This window comes from Euwallacea similis, chromosome 12, assembly GCF_039881205.1.
Source record: "Euwallacea similis isolate ESF13 chromosome 12, ESF131.1, whole genome shotgun sequence".
Taxonomy (NCBI): domain Eukaryota; kingdom Metazoa; phylum Arthropoda; class Insecta; order Coleoptera; family Curculionidae; genus Euwallacea; species Euwallacea similis.
The window spans coordinates 2,343,412-2,365,001 of record NC_089620.1 but is presented as its reverse complement, the minus strand read 5'-3'; the positions used below and the strand labels follow the sequence as shown (position 1 = coordinate 2,365,001).

Below are 21,590 nucleotides of genomic sequence, written 5' to 3'. Positions count from 1 at the left end.
TATGTAAGAAAGTGCATCTTAAATACCTCTTTCTTATCGCAAATGGGTATATGAAATACGCCTTACCATTATAAAAAGGTAGTGAAATCATCGGTGAAGAGATGAAAAAGTTTTCGGAATTGGACATCATAATATCGAAGTTCGTGATTTTATATCGGGGCCATTTTTTATTCCCCCTTATCTCCATTGGAACTTTGAAATTTGCATGAGTTATGCATAATCAAAAAATCTTTTTATTGAAAGTATTGATTTCAGGATAACGCTTTCTAGTTTATACTTCAAACAGTGTCATGACGAACAGTGTTGCCAGATCTACAAAAAAATCATGTAAATTCAAGAATTTTAAATGAAACACCGGACAAAATATTTTGACTTTAATTAAGAAAAAATATTAATTATTATTGTTATCGTTACTTCGTTCTTGCATTGTCGACAATTTAAGGGGAGTTCAACTTTAATTGCTTTTCGGCTTCTCCGCAACAACCTCCGCAACAAATGGATCGGCTCGCCGCTTTATGAAGACTGCCGTTGTTGATCTTGGGATAACACGATTAGAATTCAGTCGCAAGTCATTTATAGCATTTAATTAATAATAAAATAACGATCATATTAATGGTGAATTTATTGGATAGGTACTGTTCTTGCAATGTGTTGAATACTGTCGATATACCAATATGTTCATGTGCTATTTAAACCAGACAGGTAGGTGCAGCCTGTGTTGTTAGCAAAAAGTCTTTTTCAGATAATTTTAGCTTCTACAAGAGCAGCACTTTCAATTATCGAAACTTTGACCGACTTGGGTGCTTCTGACTTCTGACTGTGTTATTAACGCGTAAAAAGAATAGGAGGTTTTGATCATCTGAAAAATGAGAAACCGATAAATTCTCGTAGTGATTGATTTTAGGCTCCATCTTACAGTTATAAAAACCGTCATATCCAACGCGAAACCCAAACCCATAGTGAAGTAAAAAGGTTTCTGAACACGAGCTATGAGAAAAACAAGTATTTTTCTCATTTTAACGTTGTAGTTCAACCAATCTAATTCATAAATTGTGGGTAGTAACCTAAAGATCTATAAGAGACATATACTTCTGTACACTAATTTTTCATGAAGATACAGTGAGCGGCTAATAATGGTTTCAATTCGACATAAAATCAGGTAGGTATGTAAAAGATTTTGAGAAAATTGCTCAGGCTAGATAATTTTTATTTTTAATTACGAACTTTTTGACTCAAAATCAAAATAGAAGGTGCCAATTTTCAGAGCTCAGGCGTAGAGATCTCGGAAACTACGAGAGATAGGAAGTCAATTAAATTAAAGAAAAGTTGCATAATTTAATGCTCATTTAGCATCTGCTTTAAGATTAGAAAAATTTCAAATACTTCCGGAGATATCCATGAAAAACTGTTGAAAAGGTATAAAATGTTTTCAAATTTGCATATATTACAAAATAAAATTTCTGAGGAGCACCGTGGCACCGTTCTTGAATTTTCCCCTTCAAAGAACCTATTAGAACTAGCTGTATTGTCCCATTATCTTAACTCATTCACTGGACAAAAAAAAACTTTATTTGTATTACTGCTCATAATTTGAGAAATTATGATACACCAATTCTTCTTTGACTCCTTATTCCTTTACTTTTGATCTTCCTTATCATAAATTACCGTAAATATCTAATTTTTACAGTTTTGACATAATGGATATTTTCAAGTCTTATTCGCAATCTCGACTTACTGCTTTCGACCAATCGGAAAACACTCGGAGGGTAATTCACATGTGCGATTTAAAAGGTCAATTGCTGACAATTCAAGTGGCGTTTTCGACATTCATTATTACATGATTTCAACTCGTTGATTTACCGAAAGAAAAAATGTATCTGAATTATTGTTCATAACATTCGAACAATCACAATTCACCAATTCCTCTTTGAGCCCTTCTTTTTAAAATTTCGACCATTGCGATCGTAAATTGCTACAAACATCTAATTATGAGCATTTTATATAGAATTTATTCCATAATTCAGCCGCTCATTGTATGACACTCTAGGCAAATATACTTCCAAAGTGAATCCTTGATTGAACCAAGAGACTGTAAATAGCTCTACGAAAGCTGCAGCCACCATCGAGGATAAGTATCCAGCTTCAACTGCTTCCTTTTCCTAGATTAATAAACTTTGTTCAATAAAGAATGTTGGTTACATCAATTATTTACGATTCATTTTTATATAGGTCGAAAAATAATAACCAACTCTGACAAAAAAGATAGAAATAAGCTGAAGTGACTCGAACATGGATGTGTCTAGAAAATACGAGTACATGTTCCTTTCAAGTGCAAAAAGTTGTCGCTCTCGAGAAATATATTTTTCGCAGCGCAAAGAATTGTCGCTCTCGAGAAATATTCTTTTCGCAGCGCAAAGAATAGCGGCTCTCGAGAAATATCCTTTTAAGCGCAAAAAGTTCCCGGTCTGGAAAAACATTTTTTCGAGCGATAATAGAGCACTTTGCTCAGTTAATATACTAATAGCTACTACGTACTAAAGTCCAATTTCCTTAAAACATAATTCTTTAACCTCTATTGTTCTAGCACAGCGATATAGATAGAATAAATATGGTCAAATGCATCGCCTATTGATTTAAATTGATTTTTTCTTCATCACCCCTGATTAATCACTAAGACTTAACGAACACTTACCGAAGTGACTCTATACAAACAACAACAAACGACCCCAGTCATACAGAGCTCCTGAATGAGGAGTTGAGATGAAAAGACTTTGTTGAGCCCTGAGGCACATCTATGGCAAAATAACACAAACTAACGCGACAAAAACGTTAATTAAATGTTGCTCACTCGTATATGTCTTTCAGTTGGTCTATGCATATTATTAGTCGCTTTTCCTTCACTTTCAAGTGTTCATCCTCATTCAGGCTTTGATCGACGTTTTTATCAACACTATCGAAAGCATGGCGCAGCACATCAACAAAGCTGGTCAAGTGGATTATCGTGCAGATGCACAACCAATCCACACCTGGAGATTCTCTGATTGTTAGCGACCCAGAATGAAAATAGAGAATTTTACTTACAAAAGAATCCGTTAATGAGAAAGTAAAACGCGTAGGGCTGATAGAGAAAACCGCACCAGTAGTATCCATCAGACAATGAAGTATCAAACGGGTACCACAATGGATAGGGATATTCTCTGTACAATGAGGTTTTGTTTAGAGAAGGGTTCCATTTTTCCACAGGAGAAGATAGATAATTCATAACATACGCCACTAACAAGTTCAAAGGAACAAAGATCAAATACGTTTTTATGATTCTTTGGCAACGAATTCTTGTTCCCAGCATGGTGATTTCATAATGATTCTTTATAGGCAGCCTAAAAATAATTGAACTCACTATCATTAATTAAGCGACCCTTAATTAACCTCGCACATTTTCAGAAGCTGAAAATCTTTTTGGGGCGTAAGAAACGCCTCATCGAAATGAGAGAATTTGCGACCGATGCGTCTGATTTTAACCAACACTTTTCCGTAATCTTCGTAAATAAAGAGGAATCTGATGACCCTAAAATAGTATTGAATTTATTCAGTTTCCCAGGGCCCAAAAACCGTTAAATATATTTTAATTAAATTTAGTACATCATTTTTTATTGTTTAATAAAGAGTTGGCTAGTTGACCAGTTAAGCCACGACAAAGGATTTTAATAAGGAACAGTGACAATTTGGCAATATTCCGTTTAAAAATTTTAAAAATCGATGATTTTCGAAGATATGCGAAAAAGACTGAAATTTTGGAAAAACATTTTAAATTTTTTCTCAATTTTCGAGGCAATTAAAAATTATTGACTCTTCTTTATCGCAACTCTTCCTATTTTACAACGCGGCAATGGCATATTGGAATCCCACGTTTCAATTTCCGGCAACCATCATCAATCTGGATTTTTCTTATGTTGGATTTTGCCACTTTTTAATTCAGATTTCTCTTCAGATTGTGATGATGATGCATCACGTGTTAACGTGAAAATATGAAAAATCCTGTTTTTGCAAAGAGTGCCTTGAAAGTAACAAAAATGAGACGAATTACTCTAAATTAAATAAAGACCTTACAGAAACGGAGAGAAAAACAGACAAAAGAATAGTTAAATAAATCCTCTCAATTTTTTGAATTTATGTTGTTACATAGTCACAGTTACATAGTGATAGATAAGTTTTAATAATGAAATCGATCATTACCTGTTTAAAGCCATTACATGTAGAATCACTATTCCGAAATTAAGGACATTCGAGCTAAAATTTTGATTTCCGCCCACTAAAATGAGATTTGTGCCTTCCATGAATGCCGACATACTAATTAAAGTAAAATGGGGTAATGCCACAATCCAATATGGGATTTTCAGGATTAACTTTTCAGGAGGGATCATCAGTAAGTACTTTAAAATTTTGAACTGAAATGTAAAGAAATCATCATGGTCAGCACTATGAGGCATGATGCGGTTCAGTGGTTTGTGTCGAATTGGGGGATGATCCTGTAAGTTTGACTCTAAGAGAAAGAAGAGGGATAATATTTCGAAACAGACATTTAATCATGGCTTGAAGTCACGAAATATTTAATGATTCATGTCACATATGACTCGAAAATAACAAAAATTATAGAGTTGAAGAGGTAATTGATTATTGTATATTGTGAATGCGTTATACCTCCGATAACCCAAAATATTTAGTAATTTATAGGTACATATGTAGGCGAAAATAATTCGTATCCATTGTGGGAAATTCCTGATGAGCAAAAAAGTCGAAAATTCGAATTTTTTTTTTCACAAATTATCAAACGTAAATTATTTTATTTTATCACAACCAAATTAACATAAATAAAACCTGGGAAGGGAACAGACAGAGGACAAGACTGCAAGACAGGGCGAATCCAAAACAAAATACCCATGCGCCATGCGCCGCCGTCGTGCTTACTTTTCCAGTCCCCGTCCCCCACCACTAATAAATCTAGTTCAAGCGATTCTCAAGCTACTGTTTGAATAATAGCAAGAAAATTTTGGGTTTCCTGGATTTGAAAAGAAAATATTTAGGTTAATTGATGTTAGGGAAAAATTAAGTTCATTTACATTCAGGTATATACATATACAATGTGTGATGATATTTTGAAGAAAATGAAAAAATTTAATAATATATCGGGCGCCCTATTTAAATCTTAAAATTGCTACTATTTTCCCATAGTAGCGGTGTAATGTCTTTTAAAACTTTTAAAATATTTTAGAAATGTACGAGTAGAGTACTTTGATTGCCCTACGCGACCAAATTTTCATAGAAAATTCTCTGAAAGGTTCTCAAAAAAAGTCCAATATTCCGTCAAGTGTGCGGCACCCCGCAATAAATAAAAATAAATGAATAATGAAAAGGATTTGATGCGTAAAATTCTCAATTTTAGCACCAATTTTAACGCATAAGGTAGATTCGTTTACATTTGCTGGGCTTTTCGAACCAATTGTCGTGGCGGCTAATATAATATAACTGACAGCATAAAGGTCTGAAGATGATAAGCAGGAACACCGGCATTACATCCCTGGTTGCCACTTCATTGCTTGTGTCTCGGTTGCCAAATTACATGATTTAAGGCTTTTTAAAATTTGCTATAGTTTGAGGTTATGTAGTTTGTTTTGCTTTTTGTTTACATCAGCATCACCTATCTATTTATTACTTAAATTAAAGATTTTTAAAAGTATTTCGCTACTACACAATCATAATCTAGATTAGGCCATGAATTCGATAACCTCCTCCTAGCAATTTATCATTAATCAATGCTTCAACTTCTAAGCATATAATTGAATAGTGTCATCATGACAAACCATTGAAAAGCCACCACAAATATTCATTTTGAACCCCAAAATGAAACTATCTCATGATTATGAGAGTTTGTGTGACACTTCCAAACAAAGATGCTTCAGATTGCGTTCTTCCTTGTATTTCCTTTCAATTGGACGGCTACTGGCAATAGTTTTTACGATTGTGGTAATAGTGTTTGTCCTAGTACTTTGCAAAGCTTATATTAAGCTCATTCTTCTGTGGCTGGAGAAACAGGATAGTTTCATTGTAGCAGCCACTATATGTGTATTATTTGTAATTGTGTCGTTACCCATAAGCATTGGGTATATAGTTTTAGTCTTAGCCTCAGGATATTTGTTTGGAGTTACACGTGGGTTGTTGTTGGGTAGGTATATTAGTATATTTGGTGAGCATCTTTTGCAAGTGCCTTTATTTTACGTGGAATTAAGATATTTTAATATTCAATAAGAATTCACCTTGAAAGAAAGTTTATGATTTATCTATTAGGAACTCTAAAGCAGTGGGAAATAAGTATATAATGTAAAGATATACCACTCATACATAAGATATATATTATGTTACTGGTCATTCTTATCATATACTTAATTGTCTTGTTTGGTTATAGAATTTGTTGCCATTACATATCAAATATTCTGTTTTGCTGTCAAACCACTCTGTAGAATCACCCAGCATTTTACAAGATATACTTATCTCATCTATTTAATTTCAGTGGTGTGTGGAGCTAATGTAGGACTGTTTGTAGCCCACAATTTATTGAAATTGTTAGGACATCATCCTTCCATATTTAAGTTAACTCGTAATGATATGGCAACAGCTATAATGCAAGTAATCTCTGGACCTTTATGCTTTAAGATTGTTTTCTGCTCACGACTAACACCTATCCCTTTTGGGCTGCAGAACACCATATTTGCTGTAAGTATATTACAGTTGTATTGACCAGTTACACTGATGGGAAATGTCAGATAACAATTTTTTCTATTCTTGTAGTTGAGTAATGTTAGTGCCAAAATATACCATGTAGCATCACTCATTGGGCTCTTCCCAGCGCAATTTGTAGCTGTTTATGTTGGGTCCACTCTCCGATCTATGCAAGATGTTTTAGAAAATAATCATATATCCTCTACCACATACTTTTTTGCTGCTGTTCAGGTAAGAACACACCAGAAAAAATGTTCAGGACATCAAATATCTGCATTGAAATTAACATTTTTTGGAAAGTGATGGAATTGTATTAATTCTTTGTTTCTGTAAAAAACTAAGACTTTCTTTATGCCCATTACACATAATTAGTGCAATGTTTTTATATTTTCCAGTTATTTTGTGGAGTAGCATTAATTTGGTGGATAGGAAGTAAAGCCCGAAGTGAATTACTCAAAGTATTAGCTGCGGCTGAAAACGCTTCCACTAAGTCATCTTCCTACTCTCTAGTGTGATAAATCTAGTCAGGGTTTCAGTATCGACCAAAAAAGGGTTCGCCAGTAAAAGAACCACATACAAAGTGTAAGAATGTATTTTTAATAAATCTCTAGAATTTTTAATAAAGGACACAGAAATGAGAAGCAGTGGTAGATGTTGGAACTTGATGCATATTCATTTTCTAGTACAAACATCCCTTATTACCTATTTTAGTTTTATGACAATAAATAGACTCAAGGTTTTCATTAATGCAGGCACGCTTTATGATGTCAATGAGAAGTCGAACATTAGTATGTATTATGTTATATCTTTTTATTATATTATATTCTATATTAATCGAATTGAAGGATTGTACAATTTGCTGCTGCATTGATACAGCTCCCTTCGACTGGCATATTTACTGCTTAGACGAAGGCATCAAATTTGCGTTTTCGCTGAGTACAATACATAGTTTTATCCCCAATTGGTACCCATTAAATTGCGTTTTCATTTAATATTTGTATATAATATGGATTTGGCATTTACATTTATTTAAAAGGTATGTGCTTATTACCAAATAGTAAATAAAGGTGCATTTTTCACACATCTAAGATGAAAGATATGTTCAATTATAGAGTTACTACACGGCGACCAAATATTCCATGGCTAAGTCAGAGATCTGTTTCCTAATAAGCATATGATAAGGTTTCTTATTTTTTTTTAATTCAATAAAATTAGTTATGAATCATAATGTGTCACACTTTATTACTTCTCTTGAACACCGCTCAAGCACGTTCTTCCTTGGGGTAGAACTGGAGTTTTTTATATATCGCTAGTTATAAGAAATTGAAATCATGTTGATGGCTTATTTGCAATAAAACTTAAGCTGCAGTCCTAAAACACTTTCAAATTATTTTTCTATGAATTAAATGGGGCAGGTAAAAAAATACAGTCACCGAACGATATCAACAAATTTGTCACAACGGCAAGTAGATAATTAATAAATAAATCTTTACTTAATTTACAAAACCCCCCATTGTGCAGGTATAGGATATGTCGGATAGGTACAGTGGTGGCAAAAAATATTTGCACACCGCGATTTTCGCGATTTCTAAGTTTATTGTTGTCAATAAAAAAAAAACACTTTACATATAAAGAGTATATTAAATAATTATATGGTCTCTGTCAACCAAAAGTTTATACAAATTTAATATTAGTGGGAAAAAAAAAGAAATGATTAAAACCGCTTGGAATAAAGTATTTGCACACTGCAACTGCTCGGATTTCTTTATCTGTTTATTGGTGTATTAAAAATTTCTTTTTTTCCATCGATATCACTAAAATATTTCTCGATGTTTCAAATAACTTATAGGTAGTTTTAAAAATAATTCAGTTCGCAAACATGGTGAAAACAAGAGAACTAAATGCTGGTACAAGAGCAAACGTGATTTTACTTAGAAATCAGGGAAATACCTTCAGTTAAACTTTTCCACTGTCCGATATATTATCAAAAGATATGAGGAGCGAGGTACAACCGAAAATAAGATTCGCAAAGGACGTCCACGGAAGCTTAATTTGAGAACACAGAGGAAAATAAAAAATGAAGCTCTCAAAAATTCTACCATAAGCGCATCAACCTTAGCAAATATGGTCCGAACTAGTACTGGAGTCCAGGTTAGTGAAAGAACCATAAGAAATTCTTTGAATTCGGAAGGCCTCTATGGTAGAGTTCCTCGGAGAAAACCATACATCAGTGAAGCAAACCGGAAAAAGCGCCTGGCCTTTGCAAAGGAATATATCAGCAAGCCGATAACTTTTTGGGAAAATGTCATCTTTTCAGACGAGAGCAAGTTCAATTTGTTTGGTTCAGATGGTAGGAAAACAATCTGGCGAAAACGCAATGAAGAATTAAAGAAACAAAATGTTCGAGTTTCAGTGAAACATGGTGGTGGACATATTATGGTGTGGGGCTGTGTTTCCTACCATGGGGTGGGTATGCTTGTTCCAATAGAAGGGAATTTAAACGCGACAAGTTACATCAACATACTCCGAAATAACTTAAGGCAAAGTGCTGTCAAAATGGGCATTGAAAATAAATATATATTCCAACAGGACAATGATCCTAAACATACTGCCAAAAAAACCAAGGAATGGCTATTATATAATGTTGGCAGACAATTGCATACACCACCACAATCTCCTGACATTAATATAATTGAAAACTTATGGCACCATTTAGATCAAAGAATCAGGAAACATACAATTTCAGGACGCGATCAAATTAAAGACATATTAGCTGAAGAATGGGAAAGAATTGATTGCAACTATATACAAATATTGGTCCATTCTATGCCAAGACGCTTACAAGCGATAATTGATACAAATGGACTTTTTACTAAATATTAAAGCTTTGTAAGCCTTAAAAATTCAAGCCAGTTGCAGTGTGCAAATACTTTATTCCAAGCGGTTTTAATCATTTCTTTTTTTTTCCACTAATATTCAATTTGTATAAACTTTTGGTTGACAGAGACCATATAATTATTTAATATACTCTTTATGTGTAAAGTGTTTTTTTTTATTGACAACAATAAACTTAGGAATCGCAAAAATCGCGGTGTGCAAATACTTTTTGTCGCCACTGTATATACAATGAAGCCCATATTGCACGTACAATAGTTACTCTGAAAACAGTTACGTAACAACACTAATTATGAAATACGTAGATATTCTTCTATCGAAATTCCAATAACTACATATTATCTACATAATGATACTATCCATTATAGCTTTTAATTAATGAAATAATTATATTGCCATTCTATATGCCAATAACTATTCATTCAGTAATTCACAATTTGCTCGAATTCCAAATTCTAGTGATACAGCCCTCTAACAAATTATACATGAGTTGCAAGGGGCAATATGCGAAGCTATCACATTCCTTTACATTCGACTGCATAAAAATATCCTTGGAATTTTTTTTTAAAGATGTTTATCGAAGAATTATCACCAACAGAAAACATGGCCCTTTTTGCTAATCCGGTAGTAGCTTTATTGCGTATTGTATAAAAGACCCGGGAATCGGACTAAGAGTGCCCCGCTTGGTCACACATGGATAGGAAGATGGTAGACTTATATCCAGCACTTTTGAGTTTCCTTTTGACCTCATTCAATAAAACGGAGACTTTGATTTGTATAATATACCCACTACAGTGAATTCATAAATCGACTTGTAACACAGGTCTTCACGTTCATACCGGGCCTGCTGCGCATGGCTTAATTGACTCATCACTTGCCGGAGTTCAATAACAGACGAATAGAGGGCGGTTCTCTAAAAACTTGCTGCAGCTCCTAACTCAGCATCATTTACGTGACGTTTCTCACTTATTTAGGATCCACTGGAGATGAATTCAACTGGTGAGAGTTAAAAACTTCTTCGGGGTGTTTCATGCATACATGGGAAAATAACACACTTGTCTCAAGGGCTTTTGAAATTTCTCTGGATGTTGTTTGCGGCATGGTGCACATATTCTCAAAACAAATGTTTAAGATAATTTTAGTCCGCTTGAAAACTGTGTCATTTATGCAGTGAGCCTCATAAATTTTCATCCAAAGTCTTATATCAGGTTTGATTGCATTTTGAAGGCTTTCCTAGTAAGTGGCCGATAAGGTCAGTATGTATTTATCCACCGATCAATATCAATCAGTAGTAATTCAAGGATATAATCTGAGCGCACTGGAAGCAGAAACTATAATGATTAGGAATTATTTTCAACGCGATGTCAAGAGCTGCGTTTGCTCCAAGTTCAGCTTTGACGATTTTTTCTATTGATTATTAAGAAGGCCCAGAGTTGAGTTAATATTAGAGTCTCCATAAAGCCGCCTTTAAGTTAATTACTATGCAATCTATACCTTGGAATTACCCCTTGAATGTCAGCATTTATGTTTTAGGAGGCAATTTCTCCTTATATAAATTATTATATACTTAAGTACAGTCCTTACGTTAGGTACTTATTGAGCGTGGCCCAATAACTGTCCGAACATCAATTTTTACTACCTAGGTCTCTATATGACCCTTCTCTGTAATTTACCTCTAATAGTTACTTGATGGAATATGTGTAAGCTTACCTAAACATTACAAAAGTAATTAAAAATTTACTTCAAAGCATATGAACACTGTACAGGGTGATTAATTAATAACCAAAATCTACACGCTAAATGGTGACGTTTGGAAAAAATATGTCTTATTCAAAAGTTGATAGTTTTTGATAAATACAGGGTGTCCCAATATTCTGTGTACACAGAGTGTTGAGGTTCCTTCGATAAACGAAACCACGAAAACAACAATTTGGTTTTCGAAAGTGGACTGTATTAATTTTCACTTATATAATGACAAAGTATTGGTCTAAGTATGAAGTGGGAGTTTGCTTAGTTGGGAAGATTACGAACTACGTTTACGATCACATGTCTGGAGCGAGCACCAGTCAAAGAGAGCAAAATTACTGCGATCATCCCTTAAGTACTAAACCCGAGGAACTCCAACCAGGGGCGCACCAATACCAGAAGCCCTTACGGGCAATGGTCGCGCCTAAGGTCATAAATCGCCGCCATCTGGCAAATACCTATACAAGTCGCTTTCATTGAAGCATTGCAGATCCGCCGAACTGCGGATCGCGGCAATGGTCCAATTTAGAAAGCTTCCTTTGACTAGTAGCGTATTTCCCAGCCATAAAGAGCCCTTCGATATGGCCTGATGGATACGGTTGTCTGGCGCCCAGATGGAATCCTCCAAATAAGTGTCGATACACATGGGCGTAACTTAAGGGATGAAAGTACAAATAAATTAACTAAGCAAACTACGTCAAGAAACAATAACCTAAAGTCCTTAACACAGAGGTATCGTAGATTCTTGAGATCACAATATGACGGTTTAACCATATATACCTTAATCCAAAAGTTGATAGTTACAGAGCTACGGGGTGTTCAAGTTGAATTTTGAAAATGAATTTTTAGCCATAATTATTAAACCGAACGGGAAAATGTCTTGAAATTTACTACTCGGGGGTTTTTCGGGATGGAGAATTCATATTTACTAGCGATTTTAGGTTTATTCATAGAGGGCGCAGCATACGGTTTATGTTACTCATTTGATTGCTTGCTACTTTTTTCTGCGTTACTTTAATTCATTTTTTAATGGAATAGTGTATTGGCCTATAGTTTGTGCCTAAAAAAGGCACACCTTAGTCATGTCGCTATGAGCAACCGTTTTCGAGAAAAATAGATAACAGCAGAAACTGAGTGGTGTTAGCTTAAGAATTTCTTCATCTACACCAAGGCTCGGCAAGGTGGTAAGTACCGTATTCGGAGGAAAATTTCCCTATTGTTTGGTAATTTATAATTAACAAACAATAGGGAATAATTTCAACATGACAACGACCCTAAGTACATCGTAAAAATTGTAAAAAATTGGTTGATAGAAAATTAAATTTGTGTTATTAAATGGTTTGCCTGTAGTCCGGATCTAAATCCTATAGAAAATTTGCGGTGGGACGTAAAAGAGGCGTTCGGGAATAAAAATATAACAAATCCATGTGAATTGTACGAAGAAATCCAACGGATTTAGTATGCAATACCTCAAGAACAGTGTCAAAAGCTAAGCGAGTCTGTACCGTGAAATCAGTCTTATTTATTTGTCTAGAATAATATTTGTTTTCATTTTTGCTGAAATATGACATTTACAGAAATTGTAAAATATATTGCAAAAGTATTTTCCTTTTAATAAATCAACATCTTGATACCTTTACGAAAGATGTTTTGATAATACATCTACTTTGTTGAAGTTTAAATGTCCTATCTATATGGCCGCCACTGTATATACAGGGTGTTAATTTTTGGAGTTCAACCATGGAGATCTCGGCAACCATGAACGATCGCTTAAATTGAGGCAAAGTTGTGCAGTTCGGAATTCAAGCATATATTGTATTAAAATTACAAAAATTCCAATCACTCTTAAAGGTGTTCGAAGAAAAACTCAAATTTTGGATCATCATTTTCTGAAATTTGGCATTTATAATACCAAAAAAACAAAGCCTCTTAAATGTCAAAACAATGATTTTTAGGATGTGCCTACAATTTAGTCACTAGTACGGTAATATCGCTTATAATTATACTGCTAGAAGTGCGCTAAAGCAGTCGCAACGGATCCGAATATGAAGAAATGGAAATGAGCCAATAACCAATAGAACTTCATCAATGCCCACCCCTATAACTTTCTTCTCATAGAGCCAAATTATTCATTTCTTAACTACAAGCTAATTTAAATAGTCGACCGAAATTACAGTGTGGACATTGGTCAACTTCTTTTTACACAGAAAGTAGCTTGAATTCAAGTCAACAGCAAATTAATAATTCGGACCTAAATCGCCTAAATTGGAGGAATGATGTTTTTGATAATGACAGGTTTTTAGATTTCATGAACACGCTTAAAAAATCATTAAATAAAATATGTGAGCTTCAATGTATTTAAATGCCGTGACTCAACTTTCCGTTTAGTTTTCATTAGCATCGTCTGCCAGATAGTAATTATGTCGTATGACTATTTTGATTTTCACTACGGTATAATGCGATTTTTCTTGTTGATTCCTCCTGAGACGTGCTGGTTGCGGATCTTGTATTATATAATCGCCATTCCTCATTTTACATTACTCAGCTTGTCTGTAGTGTTTGAGTCCAAATCGCTTATTTCGGGCGAAAATGGGAAACTTAATGCTAATAATATATTAACATTGGGAATAATATTTATGCATAGCCTAGGGCTGAACAGGTAAGTACTTGACAATCGAAATGGTGTGTTACCATCGGGGTAAAAGCCACAATTATAGAATTATACACCTATTTACCACTATGCAGAGTGTTTCAGTTGTAAGCCGCATCACTCTAATAGCGTATTGAATATCCAAAAATAATCTCAATTTGCACTATAAAAATCAACATCCAATAAGGTTTCCTTTAGCAGATATAGGGAGTGCAAATTGAAGTGCCTACCTATATTTTAGGGGATATTTTTTCAGAAAAAATGGTACGCTACTGGCTTTTCTGAAAATAAAAATTATTCTTGAATTCCTCGATCAATTCTGGGGAAATAGTCTCTATTGAGATTTTTCCATCTGATCCCCGTTACCAACTAAAAAAATTAAAGTAATTTTAATGCATGTCCTAAATTTATAATCAGAACGTTATAATACCAATACTTTACTGGAAATTTTAAATGCAAAGGAAAACGATCCACCACATTTTACTTATCTTTACTCTTAAAAAACTATTTCTCTGAAGACTATTTCCTCAGAATTGAACGAGGAATTCAAGAATAATTTTTATTTTCAGAAAAGCCAGTAGCGTACCACTTTTTCTGAAAAAGTATCCTCTAAAATGGAGGTAGGCGCGCCACTGGGAAAATTAAAAAATATTTATTCCCAGTAAAGCATATGCGTCGTTTATAATTGTCGATACTTCCAAAATTTCGTTAAAGAATCTCTAGCCCTTTTTGAAAAATTTAACACTTTCCACATTTTAAATTAAATTTGAACCCCCTGTATCTGCTAAAGAAAGTCTTATTGGACGTTGGTTTATATAGCACACTAACATTATTTTTGGACATTCAATAAGCTATTAAAATTACGCAGGTTAAAACTGAAACATCCTGTATACACCTACCTACCTCTTGGCTATTTTTATAAAATTTTTATCAATTTACAACACGAGGAAGTTTCTTCTTTGGTATTGTAAAATATAAGGCAAACAGTGATAGACAAGAAGTATTAAAGTAAGTAAATGTTATGATGCGATCTGGGTTTTGAGGCTTAATCTATTGGTCCAAAGAAAGTCAGGCTATGTTCGTTTGTTTCTGATACACGGGGGATTTTTGAAAATTGGCCATTTCCTATTATTGGTTGTAATTCGATTGTGTGACTCGAGAAAGTACTACCTACTCGTAAATTGACTAGTACCATCTACTCAGGTACAATAAACAAGTAATAAAAAAAAGAAAAAAAGTGTTGTTTAACACCCTGTAGATCGAAGACGAAGCATTTTTGGACGTGTCTTTATATGAACTCTTTTAAATTTGGCTCAGGATTCACCCATTAAAATTTTTACCATCTATTCCGAAACACCCTGTATATTCTAGTTACTAACTTATCATCGTGAGTCATTCTTACGTTCTTCACTGGTACAAATACAGTTTATTTATCAAGTAATATCTATCTGTTATAGTCAATAGGTAATACGCAGTTATATTTGAAATTTAAGAAAAACAAATCAGGGAATTAGGTAAGACAATGGTATTTAGGTAGGTGCCCATCACATCTATATGCAATACACTTTTCAGGGTCCTTAGATGGCACGTTATCAAAGCAGATTATGAGCAAGTGTTGAAATATGTAAGAAAAATTCAATTAAGTTTTTCCCACTTTGATTATGAACATATGTCACATTCAGGAGGACATCAATTGGAGTTTCAGAAATCTGAAAGGTACACTGGCTAGACTAGAATAGTTCACTGAAATGTTATCTCTTTCGTGGTTTATGTGATTGCATGAAGTCGATCTATTGACGTCACACTTAATAGAAAGTTCGCTGACTTTAAGATTTCAATTCATGAACAACGAGAAAAATATTCCCGGAATTACGAGGAAATAGTACATTAAGGTACAAGTTCCATAAAGCAGTACATTATCGCATTAGTCGCAGTTTAAGAAACGAGGAGGGAAACGACGAGTGCGACAATGTGCTTTACGAATCGTGCATCTTATTTTTTTTGATTGAGCAAAATTACCACCATCATGAAAGAGCAAAGTACAAGAAACGGTATCAAAATGAGGTTCATTTCGATACTGTTTCGACATAAAAGCAGGGAAAAGATGCAATTTTACTTATGTCAGGGTCCGAAACGCGTATCTTTAACAGTCATGAGCGCTTCGGATCCTATAAAGAGTTAACTTAGTTCTCAGTTCAATGAAAGTTATCTAAAATGTACACACACGAATTCTAATTTTTCAGGCTCCCAATACGAGAATTCCTTGAAGAAAACTTGTACATCCTCCGAGGGACTTGGAAATTTCGCTTATTCGCCATCTTGTTGTACATTTTCGTGAACATGATGACAATTTCTCCCACATTGAGTTATTTAAACCCCACATATGAAAAATGGAACACAAAATTTAACAAAACGTCTTTGTACAGAGACTATACTTATCACTTATGGTATCCATTCGATATATCTATTTCGGATGGATATTATCTGTTGGGTCTCTGCTACCAATCTTACGCATTTTTCTTTCTTATGGGTGGATTTTTTTGTAAGTATTGTTAACGTTAAGGTTGGAAATTGACTCATTATCGAAACGCAAAAAGACGTTTTTTTGCAATATACATATATACACACAACCAAACTTATATGGAATTACTCAGTAATTACGACAGAACAATATTATACTTGAAAAGACTTATTTCAAGATAAAACGCATTTTATACAAAAGCGTTTTATTATAGAAAACAAATTGTCGAATCAAATTCGAAAATTAAAAAAAAAATAACAAAGTGTAAATTTCTCTGAAAATTAAAAGTAAGGTAAATGAAAATTTGAGAAAAAATTATAGGTTTTTTCAAATTTAATAATCAGTATTGCCTCCTCTAGCAATAATGCAAAAACGAACTCGATTAATCATGATCTTTATTACATTTTCAATTTTTAATTTGGAAAATCAACATTTTAAATTTTTTGCGCACCCTGTACATCAAAATCAAAGTTTCTCAACGTGAATCGTAATTATACAACAAGCAAAAGAAATTATGAAGAATGACTTTTTTTCGAAGAACTGAAAATAAAAGTTTTTACGAGTATAGCGAAGTCCATCCGTGGACACACAGTATATTTATAATATGACCGAACTTTTCGTGATTAAAACCAGTGACCAAATGGATTTCATTTTGATTTCACAACTACACAAATGGGAAAAATCTTCTGGTCTTCGACCGGTAACTATAAAAAGTTGATTATGATCTACAGAATATTCCCTTACAAGGTTTTTCAAAAAAGATCTACCCCCGCAAATGGCGGAAAAAATCACTTTCTGCGTTGTTTACAAAGACGGATACTACGCACCTCAATAATTTAGCTCGTTTTCTGGCTCCTTTAAATATGTAGTAGGCATCAAATAGACAGAGAAATTACATTTCACGCCACTTCAACATACACACTAATGCACACTGAATTGGCCTGAACTATCGGCATGATTTTTCAAGCACCTAATTAAGTGCGTCACCAAGCGGCACTGCATACGGTTTCCGATCATGCCAATTCAGTGCTTGAAGGTGGATTTTTTACTTCTCTGCATAAAAATATACTAATAGTGCATATCAATTGATGACATAGTAGTGGTAGAAACATGTTTTTTGTTTATGCCCTTTCTGGACCTATATAGCTCGCTTACTTTTTAAAATGATCCGTACATTTTAGGTGTGGATTGGTTAGGTGTTGCCACAATAGCCCACATCAGCATTTTTGTGAAAACTCTAGGACACGCCTTTCATTTTATTGATAAAAATGATGACGATATTCAAGACAATGAAGCATTGCTGATGCTAAAAGCTAAAAGGATTACGAAGTGCATTAAACAACTCAGAGAAATATATCAGTGAGTAGTAGACACAGACAGTTTCATATCAGATAACTGTGAAATTATATGGAAGAAAATGACAAGATTTATGGATTACAAAATTAGAGGCACGTTAAAATATTATTAAATTTAAAAAAAACTGCATGGAGAGGTCAATCGGTCCTATAGAGCGTTTGTTGGTCAGAGAACAAGCTGTTCAATTTTTCGTTAATTCAATCGTACCTACGATGTTGAAAAAGCAAAACTTTGCTTGATACGTTGATTAACCTCCACTGGTCATTTCGGGATGCCTTTGCATTGATTCTCATTGATTCTAAATTTAATGAACTATTAAGTACAATTTACCTTATTAAAATCGGATACATTGCTCTCGTAGTACTGAGCAAGAAATAAAAAGTAGGAACTTTCTGAAAACCATTCGTATCTCTTCTTGCGGTTTGTAGACCAAAGAAACAAAATCTACCAAACACCTCCAAAATTATCGCTCAGAGTTTTCAATTTTGTTCAAATTATCCTTTGATTCAAAGCTGTGAAGCTGAAACCACTAAAGTGCGAACCCGTTAAGGCTTCTCACAGTATCCTTAGCTTCAAGATTTCCCATTGTTCATGAATGGCCCTGTATATAGAGCTGTCAAATTGTAAAATGCCAGTTTAGTGCGTCGTAAGTTTTTCAACCACCTTGTTATATCTAGAAGTTAGTTTAATTTATGACCCTACATTCCTACAACTGTTCCATTTAAGACTTTGTTAAATTTTTAAATATTTACTGTTAACAAAAATCTGGAAAATTATTTGAATCTAAAACTATTTCGATCATTTTTCCCGAACGTTCCCATAACTTCTCGAGCGGTTTGTTTACGCTACCATAAACCATTACGACACGTTTCCGTTGCTGATCGGTCTACTTTAGCGTTTTCGGACAGTGGTGTCCCGTACGCTCACATAACAACTATGTAACACAAATGTCCTTTTGTAGTCCCTCTGGCGTTTGCCGTTTTCTTGTAATTTGTAGATAACGCATAATCTAGAGATGTCCTTAGAAACATGAACAGTTAATTTGGTTTCAGATGTGCAAAGATGCTAGACAACTTCCTTTCTTCCCAACTGTTAATCCAAGAATTTTTCTTTGCTGCTTTGATTTGCTGCTGTGTCTACAAGGCGACTTCAGTACGTAACACTGATTCTCGGTAATATACAGGATGGCCATGACTTGTGTATCTCATCGTATTGGTCATGGATAACTTTTATTAATACATATACAATATACAGGGTGTTTTAAAAAAATGCGGCAATATTTAAGGGGGTGATTGCCCACATTAAGAAACTAAAACTGCAATTTTTTGTCTCTTGAATTTTTTTTTTTGCATCAAGTTGTATTTTTAGTTGCTTAATGCGAAAATAAAAAAGTTTTGAAAAAGTTAATGGCGCATAAATAACAATATTGATAATAAATAATACTGCCAAATTTGAACAAAATCGGCTAATGGATTATTAAGATTTTTACGAAAAAACAATTTAAAAAAAAGTTTGGCTCCCTGTATCTTGAAAACGGAGCATTACCGGACCTATGTTTATATAAACTTTTCGCCTAAGAATTACCCCCAGAAGTTTGACCACGTACTTAAACATCACCCTGCATTGTCAATGGCTCAATAAACGCTCTACGATTGCAATGCACCACTTACTGCGAATTTTTTTTAACAATTACATCCAATGATAACAAGAAGCAAGACTGATTAGATTTTTGGTTTAAAGGATCCGATCTCTTATTTCAGGACATAAGCTCATTATATGAAATGTCCTATATTATGTCAATGGTGATAGTAGCTACAGGAGAAATACTGTTGGTGTCCTACCAATACCAAATCTTCACATTTGAGGTATTCATTTTGAGAGGTGTTATGAATATATGTACATAAAAATGTTCACTATAGATGTCTCAGTTGCCTAATGATATTTACGCTATGGAATGGATCAGCTATAATAATCAGATGAAGAAAATTATTATTTTTTTAATGAGACGTGTGCAGAAACCGTTTTACTTTACCATGGGACTTGGCTTTCCTTTAGATATTGGAGTTTTTATAAATGTAGGTATTTCCAAAAATGCTTTCAAAATACCTTCATTTGAATGAACATTCTGTTCAATTCATAAATATTTTTAATCATTTTAGATGATGAAGACATCATACTCGCTATATACGTTGCTGAACCAATCTGCACAGAGGATTCAAAATCAGATTTAGAGCAAGAATAATGTAATAACTTATTTGCTAACCAACCTCAAAAACCCATTAAATTTGTATTAATTTTGTACAACATGAATAAATTGAATAATAACGGTAACATTATTATTATTTATTATACCTACTTAAAGCCTATTTCGCAATAAGTCCCTACAACTGCATTCATACAATACATAGAATCATCTCAATCCCAGTTTTAACAGGGAAGTTGTTACTTTTACGAATACACAGAGACATCCTAACTCGTTAGATTGCCTAACAAAGCCTTTTTGGCTATATTTCCACGGTTATCAATGTTTAAATGAAATTGTATTTCTGTCGAAATTTCAGGCCTACTTTAAAGTCAAATTGATACAATAAATGACGCATACTTCGAGGGTCATGCTATCATTTAATTCATACAGAATGTCAATTTAAACATTTTTAAAAGAAATATCTTGAAAGCTGCGAAAGTTGTAATAACTTTCTTGTTGAGAGGAACTGAAACCACAGTTATGAGGTAAGCCGCCCCATAGTGATTACCCATAGTAACCCTCAACTTTCTAGTTAGCTAATATTCACAACAAGGAAAATTTTTAAATTATCGATTAGATTCCTATTTATTACAAGATGGTAATTAAAATAGCTTGAAAACCGTTCGAAGAAAGATTCACTGAAATGCTACTTCTTTTGGTGTTTCCCACTGTCTGTAACGTGTGCGTGAGCCATAAGCATAGGACCCAATTCTGATCGATTTGATTGGATATTTTTTCCTTTTTCGCATACGTCCTCACGCTGGATCTTTTGTCAATTTAAAAAAAATTTTAAAAATACGTTAAAAAAACTACATTGCATGGAGGTCCTTGATGAGACGAACGCATGAGCACCGGACTAACAGCAAATATTAAAAAAATAACATAAGGAAAAGGTGAACGGGGGCATCACAGGCAAAACTCCTCTAGATCCCTAGTTAGAGTCCAGCAAGATTGCTTCGCAACAACATTATAATATTTGGTCCGGTAATGTTCAATTTACCAACTCCGCAAATCAGTTCAATGCAGGTCAGAATAAATAGATCTATCCTGGCAGTGCGAGATAAAAATAATAATGTTTATTATTAATTAACAACTACGATCGATAATATTCGTAATCAGGTCTGATTGGCCAGAATAGTTTATCAGGGTAGTAATATGGCAGGCTAGGATAATAATATACAGGACGTTTTAAACTGTTCTGTTAAATTTGAGAATGTTTGGAGGCTCAGTAACATTTTTCAAACTTGCCCCTTCAAATATGTTTTTGCGTTTAAAAGTAATGAATGTTTAAATTTAGAGTAAAAATTAACGTTATACAGTTGATTTGGCCGGCAGTTTAGCGGCGTCTATACGAGGTGCGTTTGAAAACAACTGGATTTTCGCAAATCTACAAAATCTCTAAA

General features: G+C 34.0%; 2 protein-coding genes across 3 annotated transcripts; one reads left to right on the top strand and one right to left on the bottom strand.

Annotated features, from left to right (window-relative positions):
* Positions 1-772: 772 nt before the first annotated feature.
* LOC136412732 (putative odorant receptor 92a) lies at positions 773-3,346 on the bottom strand. Its single transcript, XM_066395901.1, has 6 exons — positions 3,082-3,346; positions 2,849-3,026; positions 2,693-2,792; positions 2,058-2,159; positions 917-1,072; positions 773-859 (listed from the first exon to the last, which is right to left on the bottom strand). Exons 1-6 carry the CDS (start codon positions 3,344-3,346, stop codon positions 773-775), a joined length of 888 nt encoding a protein of 295 aa, XP_066251998.1.
* Positions 3,347-5,790: 2,444 nt separating this feature from the next.
* On the top strand, positions 5,791-7,905 carry LOC136412354 (transmembrane protein 64). 2 transcript variants are annotated; one of them, XM_066395411.1, is made up of 4 exons: positions 5,791-6,220; positions 6,599-6,768; positions 6,844-7,005; positions 7,170-7,905. In XM_066395411.1, exons 1-4 carry the CDS (start codon positions 5,899-5,901, stop codon positions 7,287-7,289), a joined length of 774 nt encoding a protein of 257 aa, XP_066251508.1. In that variant the 5' UTR covers positions 5,791-5,898; the 3' UTR covers positions 7,290-7,905. The 2 variants fall into 2 exon arrangements, with proteins under 2 accessions (XP_066251508.1, XP_066251507.1); XM_066395410.1 differs by having other exon boundaries at positions 5,806-6,220; positions 6,566-6,768; positions 7,170-7,898.
* Positions 7,906-21,590: the final 13,685 nt, after the last annotated feature.